This window comes from Anolis carolinensis, chromosome 3, assembly GCF_035594765.1.
Source record: "Anolis carolinensis isolate JA03-04 chromosome 3, rAnoCar3.1.pri, whole genome shotgun sequence".
Classification (NCBI taxonomy): domain Eukaryota; kingdom Metazoa; phylum Chordata; class Lepidosauria; order Squamata; family Dactyloidae; genus Anolis; species Anolis carolinensis.
The window spans coordinates 107,476,387-107,501,613 of NC_085843.1; the positions used below are offsets into that span (position 1 = coordinate 107,476,387).

Here is a 25,227-nt window from a genome sequence, read left to right on the forward strand (position 1 = left end):
GTCTGATTTGCCCAAGGACACCCAGTGGGCTAGAGCCCCCAGTGGCGTAGTGGGTTAAAGCCTTGTGACTTGAAGGTTGGGTTGCTGACCTAAGGGCTGCCAGGTTCAAATCTAACCTGGGGAGAGCGCAGATGAGCTCCCTCTATCAGCTCCAGCTCCATGCAGGGACATGAGAGAAGCCTCCCACAAGGATGGTAAAAACATAAAAACATCGGGGGTTCCCTGGGCAACGTCCTTGCAGACGGCCAATTCTCTCACACCAGAAGCAACGTGCAGTTTCTCAAGTCGCTCCTGACACACACAAAAATCCAATGGGCTCCCATGACTGAGCGGGGAATTGCATCCTGGTCTCCAAAGTCATAGTCCATAGTTCAAATCATTACCAAGCTAGCTATTCAGGATGATGTATCCTACTACAGTCTTCCCTTACTGTTTGGCCATTCATTTGACCCTTCTGAACCCAACCTCAGAGTCACTTTTAACATTGCTGTAATCCAAATCCAAATGAAAACAGTTATTTACACAAATAGGTTGTTGGAGGAATTGTTTTGTTTATAATAAATCATTCTGAACTGTTATACATTGTAATGATGCCACTGATAACAAACGGAGTGTGGTCCTTAAAAGGTTCCCTGAGAGAGGGAATCTGAAAATTAAAATTTATGTAAGTGTTTGTCTCAAGTGAGAATCCATTATTTGTCTTAAATGCAGCAGCACCAAATCTGAGAAAGCATTCCAATAACAAGCGGAGAAATTACCTAACCAGTAGGAACATTTTTTTAAACTATAAGAGCTGTTTAGCAGTGGAACAGATTGCCTTTAAAGGTAGGGGATTCTCGTCATTTAGAGGTCTTTAAGCAGAGGTTGGATGGGCCTCTTTTAGAAGTGCAGTAGTTATATACTCCTGCATGGCAGGTGATTGGAATAGATGGCCATTATAGTCCCTTCCAACTACGATTTTCAAGTGGCACATTTAATCAGGAATTTGATTTTGTCCTAAGGCATCTTTTGAACAAAACCACAAGACAAAATTCACTCAAATCTGCCAGGCTGAAGATTCCAGAAATGAAAGTTACTACATTTATTATAGTACACTCTTACTCCCAGCATATATTAAAACCATAAAATATATAAAACAATAGTTGAACAGCCAAACTAAACCCCTTCCAACTGATTGGTAGAAATACCTCTGTCTTAGCCAGAGTCAGTGGAGCCTCTGATGGTGCAATGAGTGCTGGCAGAACTGCTGACCGACATGCTGGCAGTTCGAATCTGGGGAGCAGGGTGAGCTCCCATCTGTCAACTCCAGCTTCCCATGTGGGGACATGAGAGAAGCCTCCCACAGGATAGTAAAACATCACACATCCAGGCATCCCCTCGGCAACATCCTTGCAGACGGCCAATATTCTCACACCAAAAGCAACTTGCAGATTCTCAAGTCGCTTCTGACACACACACACAAAAGCCACAGTCACTTAATCCTAATCCAGCTCATGAGTAATATGAAGTACTAGTTTCATACATCTGCAACTGCCTGGGATCATTGGAACTGGGTGCCAATAGCATATTGATGATTTTGTTGTTGTCAACTGTTGTTGCCAACTTCAACTCAGTGATTCTTTGAATAAGAGATCTCAAGTCACCCCATCCTCAACAGCCCTGCTCAGATCTTAGACTCAGGACTACGGTTTCCTTTTGAGTGTGTCCTTCTGGCATGTGGTCTTCCTCTTTTCTTATTGCTTTCTACTGTTGAAGCACACCTTGCTTTCATTTCATGACCTTACCAAACACAGTTGCCTTTTTTGAGGAATTATACCTTCTTGTGATGTGTCCAAGGTACAACAGTCTCCGTCTATTTAAAAACCAATTTGGTTTCAATTTGTTTCCAATTTATGACAACCCTATGGTGAATCTATCACAGGTTTTTCTGGAGCTAAGAGTGTCTAGCTCAGCAAATAGGTTACTGAGTGGCTCTCCATAGCTGAGCAGTGAATTGAATCTTGGTTTCCAGAGTCATAGTCTAACACTCAAACACTACACCATGCTGGCTCTCATAGTTATAGACACACATACACGCATGTATGTATCAATTTAAATTAATACTTAGATAACATTTTTTCCCTTCCATCTCATTCCGGCTACTCACTTATTGCCAATTGAGGGGTTGAATGTGAATAAGTGTGTGTATAATGTGTTACAGAAACCATTAAATCAATTCCGTTTTCCTAAGGCAATAACATCAAAAAACTGATTATCTGTTGCTCATTTCTTGCCCATTTGTAATCAGTTGGTGCAATAAGTGAAGATAGTACATCTCCTTGTGCTCCAGCGATCTCACACCTGGCTGAAAGGAGCATAAGCCACATTAAACATTAACCATTTGTTCAGTCAATCCCACTCTTGCAGATTTCGTCACAAAGGATGGGCTTCATTATCTCCAAGAATTTTGGAGAACAGCTCAGTTGTTTAGCTAAACCCCAGAAGTAAACCTGAGGGGTGACATAAGGCATTCCTGGAGACTGAATAGAATAACTTTATTGTGTTGTCAAAGGCTTTTATGGCCGGAATCACTGGGTTGCTGTGAGTTTTCCGGGCTGTATGGCAATGTTCCAGGAGCATTCTCTCCTGACGCTTCACCCACATCAATGGCAGGCATCCTTTAAGGTGATGAGGTTTGTTGGAAACATGGCAAGTGGGGTTAATATATTTGTGGAAGGTCCAGGTTGGGAGAAAGAACTCTTGTCTGCTTAAGGCAAGTGTGAATGTTGCAAACTGATCACCTTGATTAGCAGTTAATGGCCTTGCAGATTCAAAGCCTGGCTGCTTCCTGCCTGGGGGAATCCTTTGTTGGGAGATGTCAGGAGAGAATGCTTTTGGAACATGGCCATACAGCCAGGAAAACTCACAGCAACCCAGCAACTTTAATATCATTGTACAAAGAAATTAAATGCTTTCCCAAACAGACACCCCAGCACATGACACCCCATCACACTTTACTTACTTACTTAGGCGATTCCTTGTTATCTGAGTATGATGGTCCTCCAAGAGTAGAGACTTGGCGGTGGGTACGTAGGTGCCTGTGGAGTCCTATTCTTGACCCGCATGTTCTTCCAGTGAGGACATTGGATTCCAGGTGGAAGGCGGTCCCGATCAGGGTTCGCTTGACGCACCTTCCTCCTGGCACATTTCTTCCTTTCGTCTTCCATTTGTGCCTCTCCAAATTCCACAGCACTGCTGGTCACAGCTGACCTCCATCTAGAGCGCTCAAGGGCCAGGGCTGCCCAGTTCCCATCAAGCTACACTGCTATAGTCCTATTAGTCCATTTGACTATTGGCAACATCCTGGGATTTGCAGTTTAGGGAAAGGCATCTTGAATTCTCAGCCAGAGAGAGCTTGTCCCTTCTTAAACTACAAGCCCCAGAATCCCACAGCATGTTGCCATGGCAGTTAAAGTGGCATGATTTTTTTTTCGTGTCAGGAGCACCAGGAGTTGCTTCTGGAGTGAGAGAATTGGCCGTCTGCAAGGACGTTCCCCAGGGGACGCCCGGATGTTTTGATGTTTTACCATCCTTGTGGGAGGCTTCTCTCATGTCCCCGCATGGAGCTGGTGCTGATAGAGGGAGCTCATCCGCGCCCTCCCCGGGTGGGATTCGAACCTGGCAGCCTTCGGGTCAGCAACCCAACCTTCAAGTCACAAGGCTTTTATCCCCTAGGCCAGGGGTCCCCAAACTAAGGCCCGGGGGCCGGATGCGGCCCATCGAAGCCATTTATCCGGCCCCCACGGCACAAGGGCAGAAGGGGGTTGGGCTAAATGACCCAAAGGGTCTCTTCTTCTCTTACAACCCTTATTATTATTATTATTATTATTATTATTATTATTATTATTATTATTATTAACATTGAGGCTGAGTGGACATCTGTCAGGGGCAATACTAATGGCTTTTGGTGCACAAAGGCAGAAGGGGATAGAACTAAATGGCCCAAGGGGTCTCTTCCAACCCTCTTTATTATTATTATTATTATTATTATTATTATTATTATTATTATTAACATTGAGGCTGGGTGGCCATCTGTCAGGGATGTTTTGCTTGTGCTTTTGGTGCACAAAGGCAGAAAGCGATTGGACTCAATGGCCCAAGGGGTCTCTTCCAACCCTCTTTATTATTATTATTATTATTATTATTATTATTATTATTATTATTATTATCATTGAGGCTGGGTGGCCATCTGTCAGGGATGCTTTGCTTGTGCTTTCTGTGCACAAAGGCAGAAGGGGATTGGACTCAATGGCCCAAAGGGTCTCTTCCAACCCTCTTTTTTATTATTATTGTTGTTGTTGTTGCTGTTGTTGTTGTTATTATTATTATTATTAATTATTATTGCTCGGTGGCCAACTATAGTCCGGCCCTCCAACGGTCCGAAAGATCATGAACTGCCCCCCTGTTTAAAAAGTTTGGGGACCCCTGCCCTAGGCCATCGGAGGCTCAAGTGGCATGATAGCGCTATAACATGATAGAGTTACAGGAAACTTTGGAACGGAGAGTTCCCCAAAATAGTTATTGCAGGCACTAATTCAGCGTTTCGTGTTACTATTTCTAAAAAAAGGAAATTTCAACAACCGAATGTTTTTGGAGATGGTGTTTGGAAAAGCTAGGCAAGTGTGCAGAAGGAGGAGGAGAGAGACTCTTCCCTACACTTTTTCAGAAGTCTGGAATTTCCCCTCCTTCCCTTGCGAAAGTTCAAGCTTGTCGAAGAGGGCGTGTCATGCCTCTGCAAACACTGTCCGAGTGCCTCTGCTGCTTCTTTGACAAGACCAAAGCCCCTTCCTTTCAGCATGGAGACCTCGGGGTCTACGCCCGCCTTCGGAGCGCGGAAAGAGGGGCGCTGGAGGGGCATTTGCCCGCCCTTTCCAAGGTGAGTCCTTGCCCCAGTTTTTCTTGACCGATGGCTTTGGAGAGCCCTAGTCCGTTTGCCTTGCAGAGTTTAGTTACTAGATCAGAATAGAGGAAAGACTTCCTGGTCGAAGTGCATGTTTTTCTTCCCACCCCTTATGTCGTATCGTTTAGCAACAGTGCTTCTGGGGATGCATCTGCTGTACTTTGGAGAGTTAATGCAGTTCGACATCACACCAACTGCCATGGCTCAATGCTACAGAATCCTGGGAGGAATTATGCAAAGGGTTTTAGCCTCCTCTGTCAAAAGTGCTGGTGCCTCGCCGAACTAGAAATCCCAGGATTCCATAGCATCGAACCAAGGCAGTTAAACTGGTGTTAACTATAATGTAGAGCAGCGTTTCCCAACCTGGGGGGTCGGGACCCCTGGGTGGGTGGCGGGGGAGGGGTTCAGAGTGATCACCAAAGACCAGTATTTTCTGTTGGTCATGGGGGTTCTGTGTGTGAAGTTTGGCCCAATTCTATCGCTGGTGGGGTTCAAGGGGTTCTTTGATTGTAGGTGAACTATAAATCCCAGCAACTACAACTCCCAAATGTCAAGGTCTATTTTCCCCAAACTCCACCAGTTCCAAATTTAGGCATATTCAGTATCTGTGCCAAGCTTGGCCCAGATCCATCATTGTCCAGTGCTCTCTGGATGTAGCTGAACTACAACTCCAAAATTCAAGGTCAATGCCACCAAACCCTTCCAGTATTTCCTGTTGGTCATGTGAGTTCTGTGTGCCAAGTTTGTTCAGTGTGCCAAATTCCATTGTTGGTGGAGTTCGGAATGCTCTTTCAGCATAGGTGAACTATAAATCCCAGCAACTACAACTCCCATATGACAAAATCATCACACACACACACACACACCTCTCACCAATATTAAAATTTGGGTGTATCGGATATTTATGCCAAATTTGGTCCAATGAATGAAAATACATTCTGCATATCAGAAATTTACATTACGATTCATAACAGTAACAAAATTACAGTTATGAAGTACTAACAAAAATAATGTTATGTTTGGGGGTCACCACAACATGAGGAACTGTATTAAGGGGTCGCGGCATTAGGAAGGTAGAGAACCACCAATGTAGAGGTACACGCCTCTACACCTATGGAGGGGTTGAGTATAAATTAGTGCATGTATAATGGGTTACAGGACCAATTAAATCAATTCCGTGTTCCTAAGACAATAATATCAAACAACTGAATACCTATTGCTCATTTATTGCCCATTAGTATCAGTTGGACCCAACAAGGATGGTGCAATGAGGGAAGACAGTACAACTATCTCCTTGTGTTCTAGCAGTTCCACACCTTGCTGAAAGGAGGCATGAGCCACATTAAACATTAACCATTTCTTCAGTCAGTCCCATTCTTGCAGACTTCATCACCAAGAATGGGTCTCATTGTCTCCAAGAACTTTGGAGGAGAGCTTGGTTGAGATGGTAGTTAAACTGGTGTTATGTATTACCTTTATTGTGTAGATAAGAGATCTTCAAACATAGTGACACATTAGTGTGCTAGCTAAAGACTGTAGGTGTGTCATGCAAATGTAAGGAAAAAGCTTTGGGCCTTTGTGAAATAAACAATAAATCATGTATTTTAAGCAATATAAATGAAAGGTTTTTTTATAAGATATGTCAAGTCCCCATACATTTTGTTATTACAATTTATGTATGTTTGTATCTCTTACAAAGCATTGGTTTAACCTTTGTGATACTAATAAAACTAAATTACTGTGTTGTGAAATGATGCATGTCTAAAAGTTCTGGTTTAGATGCACCCTGAGGTCCCATCTACACTGCTATATAAAACCCAGGTTACCTGCTTTGAACTGGATTATAAAACAGTGTAGACTCATGGAATCCAGTTCAAAGAATATAATCTGAATGATCTGTTTTGATAATCTGGATTATATGGCAGTATAGCTCCAGCCTATGCCGCAGATAGATCTGCAGTGTTCAATCTCAGACCCCTTCCACACATCTGAATAAAATCTCTGTGTTGAACTGGGATATATGGCAGTGTGGACTCAGATATCCAAGTTCAAAGCAGATATTGTGGGATTTTCTGCCTTGATATTCTGGGTTATATGGCTGTGTGGAAGGGCCCCCAGAGGAAGGCAAGGAGGGCAAATATCCTCTGAATAAATTCTGCCAAGAAAAGCCCATGATTGGTTTGACTTGAGGTCAGAAATGACTTGAGAGCACACAACAACAGCAACCTACGTATTTTCTTGGTCTTTCGTCTGGCTTGTCACTTTCATTCAAACATAAATCTGTGTTTTATTATTTTTGATTATAGACTCTTTACAGTAACTTACCTGGCCTTATTTGGATTGCCAAATGCTTGTGGAATGTTTGCCATTCCAGACATTAAACCGAACATTGTTCTCATGTTAGCTGATGATCTTGGGATTGGAGATATAGGCTGCTATGGTAACAGCACTATCAGGTAAAGTGTTCTCATCTTACTTTCCTACCGGTTTAAGCTAATTATGTCCTCCAACCATTTATGTAAGGAAAAGATTTCTAACCGTTTAGATCAGTGGTTTTCAACCTGTGGGCCACAGCCCAGCAGTGGCTGCAAGAATAAGAATCTGGTCCGCAAACCTCCTTCCTCTTTATTTATTTATTTTATTTATTTTATTTCTGCTCCTTTCCCCAGAGCTGACCTTTGCATTGGATAGATCACATCAGCTCTAGATTATTAAATATGGTTTTCTGTGGGCGAATAGATGGCGACTACTGGGTGGCGTATGTTCTGTATCAGAAACTAGATCTGATGTGATCTGTCCAATGCACTTTTCTGATTCAGCACCCCAAACAACCAAACCAAATCTAAAGTTGATCAAAAACTGATTCGTAACCCTTTTGGTACTAATTTTGAAGAGTGGTCCCTGGTCAAAGTGGTCCCTATTCAAATGAGTCCTGGTCAAGTGGTCCCTGGTCAAAAAAGGCTGGGAACTACTGGTTTAGATCCATCTGACTTTTTCGTTCTATTTCACATCTGTATGACTTGTACCTATTATGTTAACTCCAATGCTCTCCTAACTACAAATCAGAGGCCCTATCTCAAACCAATTGTCATATATTGCCTCTAGTTGTTTTGCATACTTGTTTCTCCTCCTTCCCTGCTATAGTTGTCATCTTAAAACATACTAACCAGATCTGGACTTCAAGAGAGGGATTTACGATTTTACAAATAAGGAATCTCATTTTACCAATACAGTAGAGTCTCACTTATCCAAGCTAAACAGGCCGGCAGAAGCTTGGATAAGCAAATATCTTGGATAATCAGGAGGGATTAAGGAAAAGCCTATTAAACATCAAATTAGCTTATGATTTTACAAATTAAGCACAAAAACATCATGTTATACAACAAATTTGACAGAAAAAGTAGTTCAATACACAGTAATGTTATGTTGTAATTACTGTATTAACGAATTTAGCACCAAAATATCATGATATATTGAAAACATTGATTACAAAAATGGCTTGGATAATCCAGAAGCTTGGATAAGCGAGGCTTGGATAAGTGAGACTCTACTGTATTTACATTTGTCATATGAATGCATGGCCACCTTATCATTTAGGCCCCTTCTGAGGAGTCCTCAGGAAGAATGTTCTTATCTGAGATCCCAGGCACTGCAACTAAACCCACATAGATTTCCTGTCTTCTCTTTTATTCTGTCTTGTTCATACAACTCCAGCCTCTTTAGATGTCACTGATACACATTGGGAGGTAGTCATCCAAACCACCTGCAGGTTGTCTCCTTTTCTTTTTTTTAACCTATTTTGTCACCAGAGTGCCAGCAAATGAACACTTGGAATACTTATGGTTCTGGATTATAATGCCCCAAATACCCTAGCCAGGGATTCTGGTAATGACTGTCCCAAAAGTAACTTTTCTTACCTTTGTACAGCTGCAGCAACAACAGTACCTTCTTACTGCTATATGGAATAGGCTTTCAAGGTGTGTCCACATATACTTTCCACTACTGCAGGTGAAAGATTTCCTTTACAACTAGTGAAATCATTTGAGCAACTAAATGATTGCTCCGTTACAGATCCACTTTTCAATCCAGTGATCACCACAGAGACTTAATTTTTCAAGGACTGGATCTGTGTGCACAGTGAAAGACAGTAGTTGTTCTCAAAATTGTTGCTTTCTTTTGGAATCACTTACACATGAGATGTCGTTTGAAAACATTTCTTACTAAGCAAGTTATTAGGAGCAGAGTTTGGTATTTCATATGCATGTAATAGAGTGCTACCTCATCTTTGTTCTCTTGTATTTCATATTTTGCTATCTAATTATAGTAATATATCATATATTCATCTTAGGACACCTAACATCGACCAGCTAGCAAAGGAAGGAGTGAAACTTACTCAGCACATTGCAACAGCTTCACTTTGTACCCCAAGCAGAGCAGCTTTCTTAACTGGCAGATATCCCATCAGATCAGGTGAGTATTCTTGGAACACACGTGAAGAATGGAACAATATTCCTTTGCTGTTGTTCTGTTCCCTCAAATTCTTGCTGTTTCAGAGGTCCCTTCTACACTGCCATATAATCCAGTTCAAAGCAGATCTGAATTTTATAAAGCAGCGTAGAGGGGGCCTAGCTTGTGGCAATTCTAAGGCAAACCTCTCACTGGGTTTTCTTGACACGATTTATTCAGAGGGGGGTTGACTTCCCCTGAAACAGAAAAAATGAGATTTTCTTAAGGTCACTCCGTGGGTTTCCACATCTGAGCAGGAATGCAAACTAGTCTCCATAGTCGTAGTCCAACACTCATTACATGGCCCCTTCTTCACTGTCATATAAAATCCAGATTATCTGCATTGAACTTGGACTATATCAAAATGTAGACTCATATAATTCAGTTCAAAGTAGATAATGTGAATTATCTCCTTTGATCATTTGGGTTATAAAACATTTTAGAAGGGGCCCATGACACCATGCTGGCTCTCGCCAACCCCTATTGTTATCTCTTTAAAATAATGTCTTTAGTTTTTCATGAAAAGATGTATGTATGTATATTTCTATCTATGTACAGTATTCAGGGCACAGTAGGTGAATACTCTTATATATTTTATATACAATATTTATTTAATCACCTCACCATTAGCTTAGATTTCTTTTTCGTATTGTGTAGGGTTCAAGAAAACCAAAGAGGAGCAGTTGAAAATCATGGATTAATTCAGGAGAGGTTATTTCTTTTCAAAGCAGTAATCTTGTTGTTCTTTGCAGATATTTAAAACGCTTTGCTTTAATCCACTTGAACTATTGCTCCTAAAATGCCCTGGGAAGCAGAATTGAGGATCAAATTGCTATTAGTTCAGAAGAGCACAGTAGACCCTTTTTGTAGAGACTTCTGAACTATAAGAATCCCTAGGGTGGCACCATGACAGTTAAAGTGATATCAGTTCCGTAGGCTTTGAACTACGGAAAGGAACTGGGTCTACTCTACTGCTACAATCCTTGGCTGATCTGTTCGTGTTGGGAATCCTGTCTGCTGTGTGTGTGGGAGCGACGCAAGTTACTCTAAGCACAGTGTTGGCAGCAGAGAGGAATCTGCTGCCAATTAGTTGCATTCTTTTGTATCTTTTGTTCCTCGGCTTTTGTTTTGTTTATCCCCAGGCTGAAGCAAGCAGTTTGTTTTTACCCGGATTAAACTCCGGTTTAATCCGGTTTATCTTTTGAACGTTTTTCCTTGCCCCTTTTTGCTCCTAAAGGCTAATACTGCCTGGCCCTTGTATTTTACGGGCATTTTTGAGTTCTGTAATCCAATAAACTCTGTTATCTTGAACCTTGTGGCGTTCTGTCCTTGACATCTCTCCTGTTCCTGCTCTTCCTCTTTCTGAGGGGGAACTTGCCCTTGAAGAAGGCAATGGCGGTGGTGGTAGTGGAAGAGGCGGAGCCACCCTTCTTGTCGTTGGGGGTGGAGGCCCAGAGGAAGGGGAGCATGCTGGCAGGGAGCATCTTGAGTTCCATGGCAATGGAGGCCAAGATTCAGGCCAGGAAGAGGCTCTGCGCATGGCTGGTGCTGAGGCCACGTGTGACTGCCCTGGCCCTCCTCTCAGTATGAGGATGTGGTGGGCCACCATGACTTCGTGCTGATAGGACAGTGAGAGAGAGGAGGGCCTCTCTTACTTAACCGGTACTAAAATCTATGGAAGATCATCCACGTACGGACAACTCATCATGATATAGATTTCCTCCCACCTCAAGTGCACTTTTCCAATACTGTGCTCTGATCCTTGTAACTTACATAGACTTCCCCCTTGCTGATATGCAAGTTCCTTGGGTGCTTCAAAGAGACCACTGGAGAAATTTGCAATGTAGGCTATTCCTATGTGGGTTTTTCCCCACAGTGGGAGGCTAAGAAGGGGATGGCAACATGAAAAGTGAATATAGTGTTTCCTTGGTCAATGCAGGTATGGCATCAAGCAATGCGCATCGGGCATTGAACTGGAATGCTGGCTCAGGAGGACTCCCTGTCAACGAAACCACTTTTGCAAAAGTATTACATCAGCAAGGTTATGCCACAGGACTTGTAGGTATGTCAATATTCATGCAATGATATGGTAATTGTGGTAAAACAAACTTGGCACTTGTACTTCAAAGTATGACAATGTCTAAGAATTTACATGAGCAATGGAATAATGCAGTTTTGAGTGATGTTACTGTAACCAGCTTCTAATGCAGTAACCATTTCAGTCAGCCATAAAGCTTAGCAACTGTGACACTTTTCTCTGGACCGCATACTCACTATGTTGCACTAACGGCTTTTAGAAGCAGAAGTATAAAGCGTGGGGGGGGGGGCTTAATCAGTAATGTGAGTTTCTTAGATTTCTATCTATAACAAAATGGATGAAAAATAAGGATAGGAGAAGGGAGAGAAGAATGAACGTATACTGGAATGTACATATACGCTGTAGAACCTTTCTGTGTGTGTCAAGAGTGACTTGAGAAACTGCAAGTCATTTCTGGTGTGAGAGAATTGGCCGTCTGCAAGGACATTACCCAAAGGATGCCTGGATGTTTTGATGTTTTACCATCCTTGTGAGAGGGCTCTCTCATGTCTCCGCCTGGAGCTGAAGCTGATAGAGGGAGCTCATCCGAGCTCTCCCCGGCTTGGATTTGAACCAGCAGCCTTTAGGTCAGCAACCCAACCTACAAGTCAACAGTCATGCTATGGCTCAATGCTATAGAATCATGTGCATTATAGTTTTACAAGGTATTTATTTATTTATCATCTCAGAAGCAAACTGTACAAATTGTAATATATTTGAAAAAAACAAGCAATTTAAAAAAAAAAAAAACTGGCATTATACTAAATGTTCTTTGACCAGTAGCTGGCCACTTGGAGTGCCTCTGGAGTTTTACAAGGTTTTTAGACATTTTCTCCTAATGGTGCTTCCTCAAACTTCAGCTCCTATGATTCCACCAAATTGAGCCATTGCAGTTAGAGGGACATTAAGCTGTATTAATTGTACAGTGTAGATGTATCCATAGTCAAGCTGACAGTGGTACTTTAAGGTCATAAACAGAGGTCTTCAACAGCTTTATTCTACCTGTGGGCATGCTAGGAATTAATGGAAAAGGTTGAATATGAGATCTTTTGCTTTCACAAAGGCCTAGTCACTTTTATGATGCTTCAGATTTTGAGACCACTGTTTCTGCCAGATTGTGTGTGTTTCTTTTTGTTAATGGGAAAGAAAAGTATCATCTAATAATGACAGCCTGCTTTCCTTGATTTCCAGGGAAGTGGCATCAAGGTGTAAACTGTGACTCTGCCAAGGATCATTGTCATCACCCTCTAAATCATGGCTTTGATTATTTTTATGGCATGCCTCTCACACTTCTAAATAACTGCCAGGACAACAAAGATTCAGAGCCATATGCAGCCTTACAAACTAAACTGTGGTTTTACACTCAACTCATTGCCTTAGCCATCCTCACAGTTACCACAGGGAAACTTATAGGGCTGTTCTCTATAACTTGGAAGACACCCCTCTTTTTGGCATTGCTTGGATTTCTGTTTTTTCTTTCCTGGTATTCCAGCTATGGTTTTGTGAGATACTGGAATTGTATCTTGATGCGCAACCATGACATAACGGAGCAACCAATGAAACTGGAAAGAACAACATCTCTAATCTTAAGGGAAGCCGTTTCATTTATTCGGAGGTAATTTCTATTTCCTGAGGTAACACAACTTTAAAACTAACTTTAAAACCGTTTTTTAAATTTTACTCAATCATTCTTTTCTTCTTATTTGAAGCAACAAACACAGGCCATTCCTCCTCTTTGTTTCTTTTCTTCATGTCCATACACCTTTGTTTACCACCAAAAGATTTATTGGGAAAAGCCAGCATGGTATATATGGAGACAATGTAGAAGAAATGGACTGGGTGGTAGGTGAGTTAGCTTTCTTAAATAAATAAAGTAAAATAAAACTCAGGACAGACTTTGCTCATTCCCAGAAGGCAAGACATGGGCTTGGGCAATGTTAAAATGCTTCAACTTCGTTTTCCATGATGTGTCCGTCTTGAACTCAGTTCTTGACACTAATAATTCACAGACGGGCTAACAAGGAAGCTATACTTTCCAGTAGAAAAGAACAGCAGGTTTCTTGTATGTTTCTTGGATGAAACTGATTATCTGGAACTATTTCAGTCTGGTTTCAGGCCTGGTTTCAGAACTGAGATGGCATTGGTCGCCTTGGTGGATGATCTACAAAGAGAACTAGATAGACGGAGTGTGTCCCTGCTAGTTCTCCTGGACCTCTCAGCAGCGTTCGATACAATTGACCATGGTATCCTTCTGGGACATCTCTCTAGGATGAAGTTTGGGGGCACCATTTTACGGTGGCTCCGGTCCTTCCTGGAGGGCTGGTCCCAGATGATGGTGCTGGGGGACTCCTGTTCGACTCCCTGGCAGGTAGCCTGTGGGGTCCCTCAGGGTTCAATTCTGTCCCCTGTGCTGTTCAACTTCTACATGAAACCACTGGGAGAGATCATCCAGAGTTTAGGAGTTCGGTGTCAAATTTATGCAGATGATACCCAACTCTATTATTCCTTTCCACCAAAAGCCAAGGATGCTCTCCTGGTCCTGAACCATTGCCTGTTATCAGTAATGGACTGAATGAGGGCCAGCAAGTTGAAGTTAAATACAGACAAGTACAGAGGTACATGTTGCCAGACTGATCAATTTATATCTTTGTAGTCAGTCATTTAAGTTGTTTTAATTGTACGTGTAAATGTTTTGATTTTATGATTGCACATGACATTGAATGTTTACCATTTTTGTTTTTGGAAGCCCCCGTGAGTCCCTTTGGGGAGAGAGGGCAGGTTAATAATAATAATAATTATTATTATTATTATTATTATTATTATTATTATTATTACATCAACTTCCATAATCCTATATATTCATGGCTGATTACACAGCCCAAAAAAAATATTATTGGTGCCTCAGTTTCTAGTTTTTTTCCTAGGATTACTGTATTTGATGAGCTGATTCAAAATATTGCATTGGGTAGACTGCATATCTAGTTTCTTAGAAATGGTTATCATGATTTTCTGTGGGCGAGCAGATTATGGCTGGTAGATGGCATATGTTCTGTATCTCAAAAACTAGAGCTGTTCAAGGGAAACTGGTGCCATTTTTGGAATCAGCAGGTCAAATATACCCAGAAACAGGACTAACATTTGAGGCACCAAAATGTGTGTTGGCTAGTGGTTTTGACGGCATGCTCAGAACACAGGATGATAGCTAGTGCATGATTCTATCCTGTCTCAGTGCTGCAGTTTATTACTTTTACATTTCTGAAGAAAGGGTATAATAAAGAGGATATTAACATCCTTACATTGACTAACATGAACTGTTCAATTTGAAATCTTGCTTCCATTGTAAACCTGTTGATGAGTATGTCTTTAATGTGTAGGCCAGATTCTAGATGCGATTGACAAGGAAGGATTGAGAAACAACACCCTTGCATACTTTGCTTCAGACCACGGAGGACAGCTAGAAGCTCAAGAAGGTTCAATCCAGCTAGGTGGCTGGAATGGCATATATAAAGGTAACCTGCATGCAAATACAGCTTCTAGTCCATCTGAAACGCAGATGAAAACAATGTGGCCTCTAAATGTTTCTGACTCTTATTCCCAGCATTCCTTACACTTGGCTCATGGAGGTCTTTCATCCATGAGTTCAAGTAAACTTTACAACAAATAACACGAAAGTACAACTATAGACCCTTTCAGAATGAGTCGCTTTTATGAAATTCTCATTTTATGGGCCCTCTGATCCAACCCTCTACTATGCAGGCAAGGCACAAACAAAGTAGCCCCAACAAATGGCCATCCACCCTTTATTTAAAAGCCTTCAAAGATAAGTTACCTGTCTGACACACACCTCACTAGGTTCTCACAGAGTTCATCTCCATATTGCTGGAAGTGGGAAAGGGAAGAAATCACCAAAGAAGAATTCAAACAAACAACCAACTCCTGTAGGGAAAAGGTTTATCCCTCCGTGAGAGAAGATGGGGTAATGCTGACAGATAGGGAAAAGGCAGAACTACTTAATGCCTTCCTTGCCTCAGTTTTCTCACAAAAGCCAGCCTCAACTCAGCAACATGGAGTGGATGAAGGATTAGGGGAAATCTAACCCCAAATAGGGAAATAAGTTGTACAGGAACACTTGGCCGCTTTAAATGAATTCAAGTCCCCAGGGCCAGATCAACTACATCCAAGAGTATTGAAGGAACTAGTCGAAGTTATTTCAGAACCACTGGCAATCATCTTTGAGAGTTCTTGGAGAATGGGATAAGTCCCAGCAGATTGGAGGAGGGCGAATGTGGTCCCTATCTTCAAGAAGGGAAAAAAGGACGACCCAAACAGTTACCGTCCGGTCAGCCTCATGTTGATACAAGGCAAGATTCTGGAAAAGCTAATAGTCAACACAGATTTATCAAAAACAAATCATGCTAGACTAATCTGATCTCTTTTTTCAATAGAGTTACAAGCTGGGTAGATGCGGGGAACGCTGTGGATGTAGCGTATCTGGATTCCAGTAAGGCCTTTGATGAAGTCCCCTATGACCTTCTGGCAAACAAGCTAGTCAAATGTGGGTGAGGCAAAACTATGGTTAGGTGGATCTGTAATTGGTTAACCGAATGAACCCAAAGGGTGCTCACCAATGCTTCCTCTTCATCCTGGAAAGACGTAACAAGTGGAGTTCTGCAGGGTTCCGTCCTGGGCCCAGTTCTGTTTAACATCTTTATTAATGACTTAGATGAAGGGTTAGAAGGCACAATCATTAAGTTTGCAGATGACACCAAATTGGGAGGGATAACTAATACTCCAGAAGACAGGAGCAGAATTCAAAATGATCTTAACAGATTAAAGAGATGGACCGAAACTAACAAACTGAAGTTCAGCGGACAAATGCAAGATACTCCACTTAGGCAGAAAAAATGAAATGCACAGATACAGTTTGGGGGATGCCTGGCCCGACAACAGTATGTGTGAAAAAGATCTTGGAGTCCTTGTGGACAACAAGTTAAACATGAGCCTACAATGTGATGCAGCGGCAAAAAAAGCCAATGGAATTTTGGCCTTTATAGGACTATAGTGTCTAGATCCAGGAAAGTCATGCTACCCCTCTATTCTGCCTTGGTCAGACCACACCTGGAATATTGTGTCCAATTCTGGGCACTGCAGTTGAAGGGAGATGTTGACAAGCTGGAAAGTGTCCAGAGGAGGGTGACTAAAATGATCAAGGGTCTGGAGAACAAGGCCTATGAGGAGCGACTTAAAAAGCTGGACATGTTTAGCCTGCAGAAGAGAAGGTTGAGAGGAGACATGATAGCCATGTATAAATATGTGAGGGGAAGTCATAGGGAGGAGGGAGAAAGCTTGTTTTCTGCTGCTCTGGAGACTAGGACGCAAAACAATGGCTTCAAACTACAGTAAAGGAGATTCCACCTGAACATTAGGAAGAACTTCCTCACTGTGAGAGCTGTTTGGCAGTGGAACTCTGCCCTGAAGTGTGGTGGAGGCTCCTTCTTTGGAGGCTTTTAAGCAGAGGCTGGATGGCCATCTGTTAGGGGTGCTTTGAATGCGATTTCCTGCTTCTTGGGAGGGGGTTGGATTGGATGGCCTATGTGGTCTCTTCCAACTCTATGATTCTATATTCTTTGCAGCTGCAACTCTTACAATGTTTGTTCTCTAAAATGTACTCATAGAGCTGAGCCTAAGGGGGAAAGCAATGTGAGATTCCCAGCCATCTGTAATTCTATGGAACTTCAAGTCAATTTAAATCAACTTGTCTGTTTCCATAATGGTCATATTTGTCTTGTATCTCAATCTAGGTGGCAAAGGCATGGGAGGCTGGGAAGGAGGAATCCGTGTGCCAGGCATATTTAGATGGCCTGGAATGCTCCCTGCTAACACTGTGGTGGATGAGCCAACAAGCCTTATGGATGTTTATCCAACAATCACTCATTTAGCTGGAGGAATTTTGCCTCAGGACAGGTATAGAGCTTGTGTTCTCACTAAAACTATGGAAAATGCACCTTGAGGTAAATAGAATTCCTTGTGTAACCAAAATCCTCACATTGTGTGGATAATAGGCTTGAGCGATCCACAAAAAAATTGATTCTAAACTCGTTTCAAAAGTAGGGGGGGTAGCGTTTCGTTTCTGATGTCATTTCCGAATTTTGCCCTCAAAATTTTTCAAAATTAACAAAAATTCATTAGTTTCAAAAGTAATTTGTTAATGGCGGACGCACATGCGCAGTGGCCCAAAACAGCCCATGGGGGGGGGCTTTTATGGGGCTCTCCTGCACTCATTTTTTCAGGTATACTGGTCAAATTTGGTACAGTGGGAGAACACAATCCACCCTGCTTGCTCGCCAAATTGCAGAGCATTTGCTCTTTCCTAAGATTTATTGTGCAATTTCATAGTTTATATTAAAAAACTTTATTTAACAATTGCAAAAATCTGTTCCTGCTTTTGAATTGTTATTTCCTGTTCCTTCACTGTGAAATACACCCTCCCTTTTCCCCAAACCAAGTTGTATTGCGGAGGATTATGGGACTTGCTACCTTTTGCCAGACTTTGCTAGCGTTGATAGGAGAAAGAGAGTCACTGCTGCCAGCCCTATGAGCAGCTCAGAGAAAGGAAAGAGGGAAAAACAAATACACCCTCCCTTTTCCCCAAACCAAGTTGTATTGCAGAGGATTATGGGACTTGCTACATTTTGCCAGACTTTGCTAGGGTTGATAGGGAAAGAGAGTCACTGCTGCCAGCCCTATGAGCAGCTCAGAGAAAGGAAAGACGGAAAAACAAATACACCCTGCCTTTTCCCCAAACCAAGTGGTATTGCGGAGGATGATGGGACTTGCTACCTTTTGCCAGACTTTGCTAGGGTTGATAGGAGAAAGATTTGCTGCAAGCCCAAATTGAGCAGCTCAGAGAAAGGAAAGAGGGAAAAACAATACACCCTCCCTTTTCCCCAAGTTGTTTTTCGGTGGATTATGGGGAGTTTTGCCAGACTTTGCAAAATGAAAATTGGTAAATTTGATTTCTTCTATTTGCAACTCACTTTAATGCCTATGCAAAGAAAAGTTTCCTAATCAAACGCCCAAAAAGCTGCTGAACTCCTCTTTGTCCGAAAGAAAAAAGCCCACCCCGCACCAGGCAATATGGCGCAGCAGAAAAGTTGCAGGGCTGCTGGGCAAATGGCAAACGCCAAGCTGGTGGGGAAAAAAGCCCACAGGCCCTTTGGAAAAACACCCTCCGCAAACACCCACCCATTTTCCTCCTCACCCACCCACCCTTTTCTCCTGGTCTTCTAATCTTTAGCTCAGCCAAGGAAGCTGTGACGCAGCAATAAAATCTTGCCTGCCTGCCTGCCTGCCTGGAATCTCACTCCCACCCTCTCCACTCCAGATCCCCGGTGCAAATGAGCCACGAGGCTCCCTGCTGGCTCTTTTCATTCAGGACGTACAAGCCCCTCCCCTGAGTTAAACGTGCTCTCTGATTGGCCACAAAGTGGAAACAACACGCTAGGTTGCCCCAGTGCACTGAAACAAGTTTGGGTGATTTGCAAAAGCTTGTTTTCCTAACGAAAAAAACCGACGACATTAGAAAAAGGGCCTATCGCGGTTCGAAACCGCGGGATCCACACGACTGGACAATCTAGGTCGAATATTGCTTCACAAGTTACAAAACTAACGAATTAGTAACGACAAACGGGGAAATCGAATTCTTTGAGCAAGCCTAGTGGATAACCAAACCATGTTTTCCCATTCAAGTATCTTTATTTTGGGATAACTTTTTTTCCTCACTTGTTTTTGTTTGTTTATCTATGCACTAGTGTTACTGCACAAGGCCCAAACATCTTTTCTTGTGTTACAATTCCTGTTATAGGAAAATTGTGACTTTTAACAGTTTTTTGAATAGAAAATAACAAAATTCCCAGCCAATGTTATATTCTCACAGTGTTTGCTAGTGTTTTTTGGAATACGGCTATTTTAGAGTCATAGGCCTCTTACGCCGTACCTGTGGCTTTGTTGGTTGTTCCTTCTTCTTTGTCCTGTTTTGTGAACACTAGAAATTTTTCTTGTGGTGGTATGGGAGACTTTTTTGTATCAGAAGTGATTTACCCCCCTCCCCCATGCAGAACTGAAATGCAAGTGTGTTCACATAACACTTCTTAATTGTGATTGGCAGGATTGACATTATCCCTCTGGAAGCACCCTAGGAAAGCTATCTGTTGTAACTGAGCTTCTGGAAATCTCCAGTTTGACTTTTTTTAAAAATACTATTTTAATACTTTTTGTGACTGTACCTCCCATGATTTTATATTTAACTACATGTTGGTGTTTTCATAGGGATTTGTAGTGTTTTAAATTAACCTTTTACAGTGTACATCTAAGCATTGATTTGAGTGAATAACATTCCCAATAATGTATCACTTTTTAAAAAAATATTTGTATTGAGAGAGATTATATATATACATAAAAGTGGGAGAACAATATCAATAAAGGAAAGTAGGAAACAAGAATTGAAAAGAAAAAAAGGAGAAGAAAAAAAAGGGGGGGAGAGAGTTAATTACTTTCGTTCTTCATCCCTCTGTTAATTATAAGCTTTCTTCATAGAATAAACCCAACCAAAAAAAAGTTTCTTTCCCTCTCAAGTCGTCAGTATTTCAACATATAATTTTCAAAAGTTCTTTAATCCTCTACCATTATTTTGTTTTAGCAAAAATGTTAGTTCATCCATATCTTTTATTTCCATTGTTTTAATAATCCAGTCCTTCGTTTCTGGGATAGTATCCATTTTCCACCTTTTTACAAAGACCATCCTCGTCGCAGTTGTAAAATACGTAAATAATTTTTCCTTATTTTGGTCTGCAAATAGATCTGAGTCAAACATTCCCAAAAGATAATACTTCTGCATGAATATTTTTCCAATAAGCCATTGATTCTTTACAAGACCACCATATATGAAAAAATGTACCTTCATTTACCTTACACTTCGAGCATTTATTGTCCATATTTTTGTACATCCTTCCAAGTTTTTCCGGTGTCATATACCAACGATGTAGCATTTTAAGCCAATTTTCTTTTAGGTCTGAGGCATATGTATACCTTAATTTTCTTAACCATTCCAAAAATTGTCCTCAGAGAAGCCTATTTTCTTATCAGAATTAAAGTGCTCTTTAATCTGTAGATATTGTAACCAAGTAATTTCCTCGAACCATTCCTGAATTTCTCGTTGTGTTTTCAATTCCAATGCTGGGGGTTTCCCTGTAAGCAGTTCTGTATAGGATGGCCATTTTGTCCATTTGAGTAGTCTTCTTTGATTGGCCTCCAACGGTGATACCCATTTGGGTGTTTTGGTGTAAAAGTTTCTTTTATATCTTTCCCAACCCTCCTTAGGGCTAACCTAATGAAGTGGTTGCCAAAATTTTTCTTGCACTAGCTTTTCCGTATCAAACATACGAGTGCCAGCCTCTCCTTAAATCAAATCCTTCTATTGTCAATACCTTTGATTTTGTTAGTTTAATCCAGTCTCTTATCCATACCAGGGTACACGCCTCGAAATATAGTTTAAAATCCGGGACACCAAATCCTCCTCGTTTTTTAGAATCTATCATTGTAGTATATTTTATTCTTGGTGTTTTCCCCTTCCAAACAAACTTCATCAAGTCCTTATTCCATTCTTTAAATATTTTCAATTTCAAATTATGGGAAGATTTTGAAACAAATATAACATTTTAGGTAGAATATTCATTTTTATAATGCCAATTCGACCTAATAATGACAGATTTAAGTTCTTCCAGCTTTCTAATTCTTTTTTAATTTCTTTCCATTTTTGTAGATAATTATTTTGAAGTAGTTGATTATTCTTAGCTGTAATCCATATCCCCAGATATTTAATATTCGTTAGAATTTTTATGCCTGTGATTTCTTCCAGTTTTTCCTGATCCTTTTTAGATATATTTTTAGTCAATATTGTTGTTTTTTCCTATTCAATTCAAAACCCGCAACTTGTCCAAATTCTTCAATGCTATCAAGCCATTTAGTTATCTGTAATCTGGGTTCTTCAATAATGCAAAAAATACTATTTTAATACTTTTTGTGACTGTACCTCCCGTGATTTTATATTTAACCACATATTAGCGTTTTATTTAGGAATTTGTATTGTTTTAAATTAACCTTTTACAGTGTACAGCTAAGCATTGATATGAGTGAATGACATTCCCAAAAATGTATCACTTTTTACCTTCCATCTCCTTCTCCTTTCCCTTCTCTTTCCTCCTCATCCTCTTCCTTTGTTTTCTTGATATTCTGCTTGATGATTAGTCTTTTCTGTATCATTACAGAATAATTGATGGAAAGAATCTCTTCCCTTTGCTACAACAAAAGGTCAAGCATTCAGAACACGATTTCATGTTTCATTACTGTGGATCATACTTGCATGCAGTTCGCTGGCATCAGAAAGACAGTGAGTACAATCTCTCCTCAGCAAGGCCGTAGCCAGAAAAAAATTTTGGGGAGGGTTTAGAAATTTTCGGGGGGGGGGGGGGGGGGTTGAACCCCAACCCCCACCCCCAGCTACAGACCTGTCAATATCGGCTTGAGATAGTGCCTGGAGGGACTCTTAATTTTTTACGTTTCATAGACTTAGGATGCTTATTTGGTTAACCAGTTAAAATTCATGAGTAAACCAGGTTTTTTTTTAAAAGAAAGAAAAATTTTGGGAGGGGGTTTGAACCCCTAACACACACACACACACACGGCTACAGGCCTGTCAGTGGGTAAATGTCCCTTCTTTTATAACTAGAGCCAAACCTGGTTAATTCTTGGGTGGAAGTCCGCCATAGAGCACCAATAATCTCTAGATCAGATTGGTAGCAAACTCTACCTTAAACCTTGGAGAACCATTGCTCCCAATTAAACTGACAATACTGATCTGCATGGATCAGTGGTCTCACTTCACATAAGACAACTTTCTGAGTTCGGAAAATTAGGCCAGAATACAAAGGGCCTTTGGATAATTTTTGTATGCATGTTGTCATTTTGGCAAGAAATTTTATCTGCATTTTTAATGAAATCCAATTTTGGGGGAAACTGACATATCCCATCAACTTCATAATTACTGTATCAGGGATTGTTGTTTTGTTTTTATTTTTTTCCTACCAGCTGGTGCTTTATGGAAAGCTCATTATGTGACACCCATATTCCATCCAAAAGATGCAGGAGCCTGTTATGGGAAAGGACTTTGTCCATGTTATGGAGAAGGAGTAACTCATCACGACCCTCCCTTGCTCTTTGATTTGTCAAGAGACCCTTCAGAGGCAGTGTCTCTGTCAGCACAAACTGAGCCAATGTTTCACGCTGTCATCAAACAAATAGAGAAAGCTGTGGAGGAGCACCGGAGGACCCTCACTCCTGTCCCACAGCAGATGTCTTTCTTCAACATTATATGGAAACCATGGCTACAACCTTGTTGTGGGACATTCCCATTGTGCTGGTGTGACAAGGAAAGCACATCTTCAGTTCCTATGGGCTAGTCACGCCATCCTGCTGCAATAAAAATGATTTAGAACAGGGAATGCCAACCAGTATAGTGAAAACACTCACTGAAGATTCTCAAATGGGAGGAAATAAGATAAAAGATGTATCTATGAGATCAAAATGGATGTTCTGTTCTTGCATTGCTCTGTTCTTCAACCAAACTGAGCTACCCTGTTTCCCCCAAAATAAGACATCCCCAGAAAATAAGACCTAGTAGAGGTTTTGCTGAATTGCTAAATATAAGGCCTCCCCTGAAAGTAAGACCTTGCAGAGTTTTTGTTTGGAAGCATGCCTGCGAAACAGAACACCAGAGCATGCAGGATCAGTAAATGTACCTACCCATAGAGTGTTGTACATGGAAATAATGGTAGTAACAAGGAATTTTTGATAGTATTCACAGTTTGGTTATGCTGGTTTGTGATGACAACTACTGTACAATATATAATAAATGTTCATTTTTTTGTTCAACAATAAATGTGAATTCTTTTTCATGGAAAAATAAGACATCCCCTGAAAATAAGACCTAGAGCATCTTTGGGAGCAAAAATTAATATAAGACACTATCTTATTTTCAGGGAAGCACGGTAGTATGTATGTTTCATGACATGTGTCTGTGTCCCTCTTTTCCTCCCTTTACTAAAGCTTGTTTTAGCATCGAAAACTGCATACCTTAGAATTGCTGGTCAGAGTTCACAACTGGGTCATTGTGCTTAATTTTTATATATTAATACATATAATCATAACATCATACAAATATGGGATCACACATAAGGAATCCATAGAAGGTAGGGATACCTGTACGAGCAGAGGCTTCCCACTATGGAGTATTGGGGTTGCAAACAGATCAGGATGCACGAGGTTCTCTAAGAGGCTCCTATCTCCCTTAGTCCTCCTGTGGAAGAAATGTGAAATTATAGAAAAGGATAGTGAGGAGGGGTCCCTGGGGTCAGCAGGCACCATCCAGGCACCATTCTAGGGCGACGCACCCAGGGACAAGGGAAAACATACAGGTGATGGGATAGGGAATCTGGCACAAGGGAGGGGATTATGGGTTAGGTAGTTAGAGATAGAGAGGGGGGAATGAAGCATCAAGGAAACAGAAAAATGTGTGTCAAAGGTGATACAGAGAGACAGAAGGATACATTTCTAATTTGAGAAATAAGGGCAGGATTATGAAATATATTAGCCTAAAGCCTAGAAATGTAAATTTTCCACAGCCCAGCCTTCCACAAAGACCTGGCAGTTCCTTTGTATGAGAGCCATTGACGAGTAGGAAACAATTAACAGTCGTTAAATTCTTAGCTCTGTTGTGGCTCAAGCTTGGCAAAAGTCAGAATACCTTTTGTGACATGGTTTCCCTTGTGACCTTCTGCTATAAATATATGAAATGTAAAATGTAGACTATAAAACCTTGGTCAAATGTACTCATTTTTAACATGGGAAGCGTTCCTTATTGTGGTCGTTGGTCCCTTTTGAAAATTGTCTCTTATGTCATTCCATCCTGGTGTCCTTGGCAAAACTATAAGTTCCCTGATTATAAACTATCTTCTATTGCGGGGCGGGGTCACCGCCGACTACACCAATAGCATATTGATGATTTTGTTGTTGTCAACTGCTGCCACCAACTTCAACTTATAGTGACTCTATGAATGAGAGACCTCCAAGTCACCCCCATCCTCAACATCCCTGCTCAGATCTTACAGACGCAGGACTGCGGTTTCCTTGATGGAGTCTATCCATCTGAAATGTGGTCTTCCTCTTTTCTTACTGCCTTATACTTATATGATGGTTTCTCTTCAGATCGTATAAATCTACTACTGTTAAAGCACACCTTGCTTTCATTACACATCCTTACTAAACATGGTTGCTTTTTTGGGTGAATTATGCCTTCTCGTGATATGTCCAAGGCACAACAGTCTCCGTTCATTCAAAAAACCAGTGTGGCAACCCTAAGGTGTATTAGAGTTTGTATATATAAATAAATAAAAGCATTACCACAGTTACAGAACCAAGATATACCCTGCACTATAATAAAGTATCACTCAGGCTTGTGCAATAAGTAACAGTAACTCTACCTCAGTTCAAAAGGTCAAACAGGGCAACAATATATACAGCAGTCTCTGAATTCACACAGAAAACAGGAATAAACAGTCATTTTATACAGTCATTAAATATGCCTCATCTG

General features: G+C 41.1%; 1 protein-coding gene across 1 annotated transcript; it reads left to right on the forward strand.

Moving 5' to 3' along the window:
• The first annotated feature begins 4,757 nt into the window (after positions 1–4,757).
• LOC100554941 (arylsulfatase H) lies at positions 4,758–23,517 on the forward strand. The gene is made up of 10 exons (XM_008107162.3): positions 4,758–4,915; positions 7,246–7,395; positions 9,288–9,409; positions 11,385–11,507; positions 12,714–13,137; positions 13,232–13,368; positions 14,897–15,031; positions 17,324–17,486; positions 21,848–21,969; positions 22,668–23,517. The coding sequence occupies exons 1-10, from the start codon at positions 4,836–4,838 to the stop codon at positions 23,036–23,038; spliced, it is 1,827 nt and encodes a 608-aa protein (XP_008105369.2). The 5' UTR covers positions 4,758–4,835; the 3' UTR covers positions 23,039–23,517.
• Positions 23,518–25,227: the final 1,710 nt, after the last annotated feature.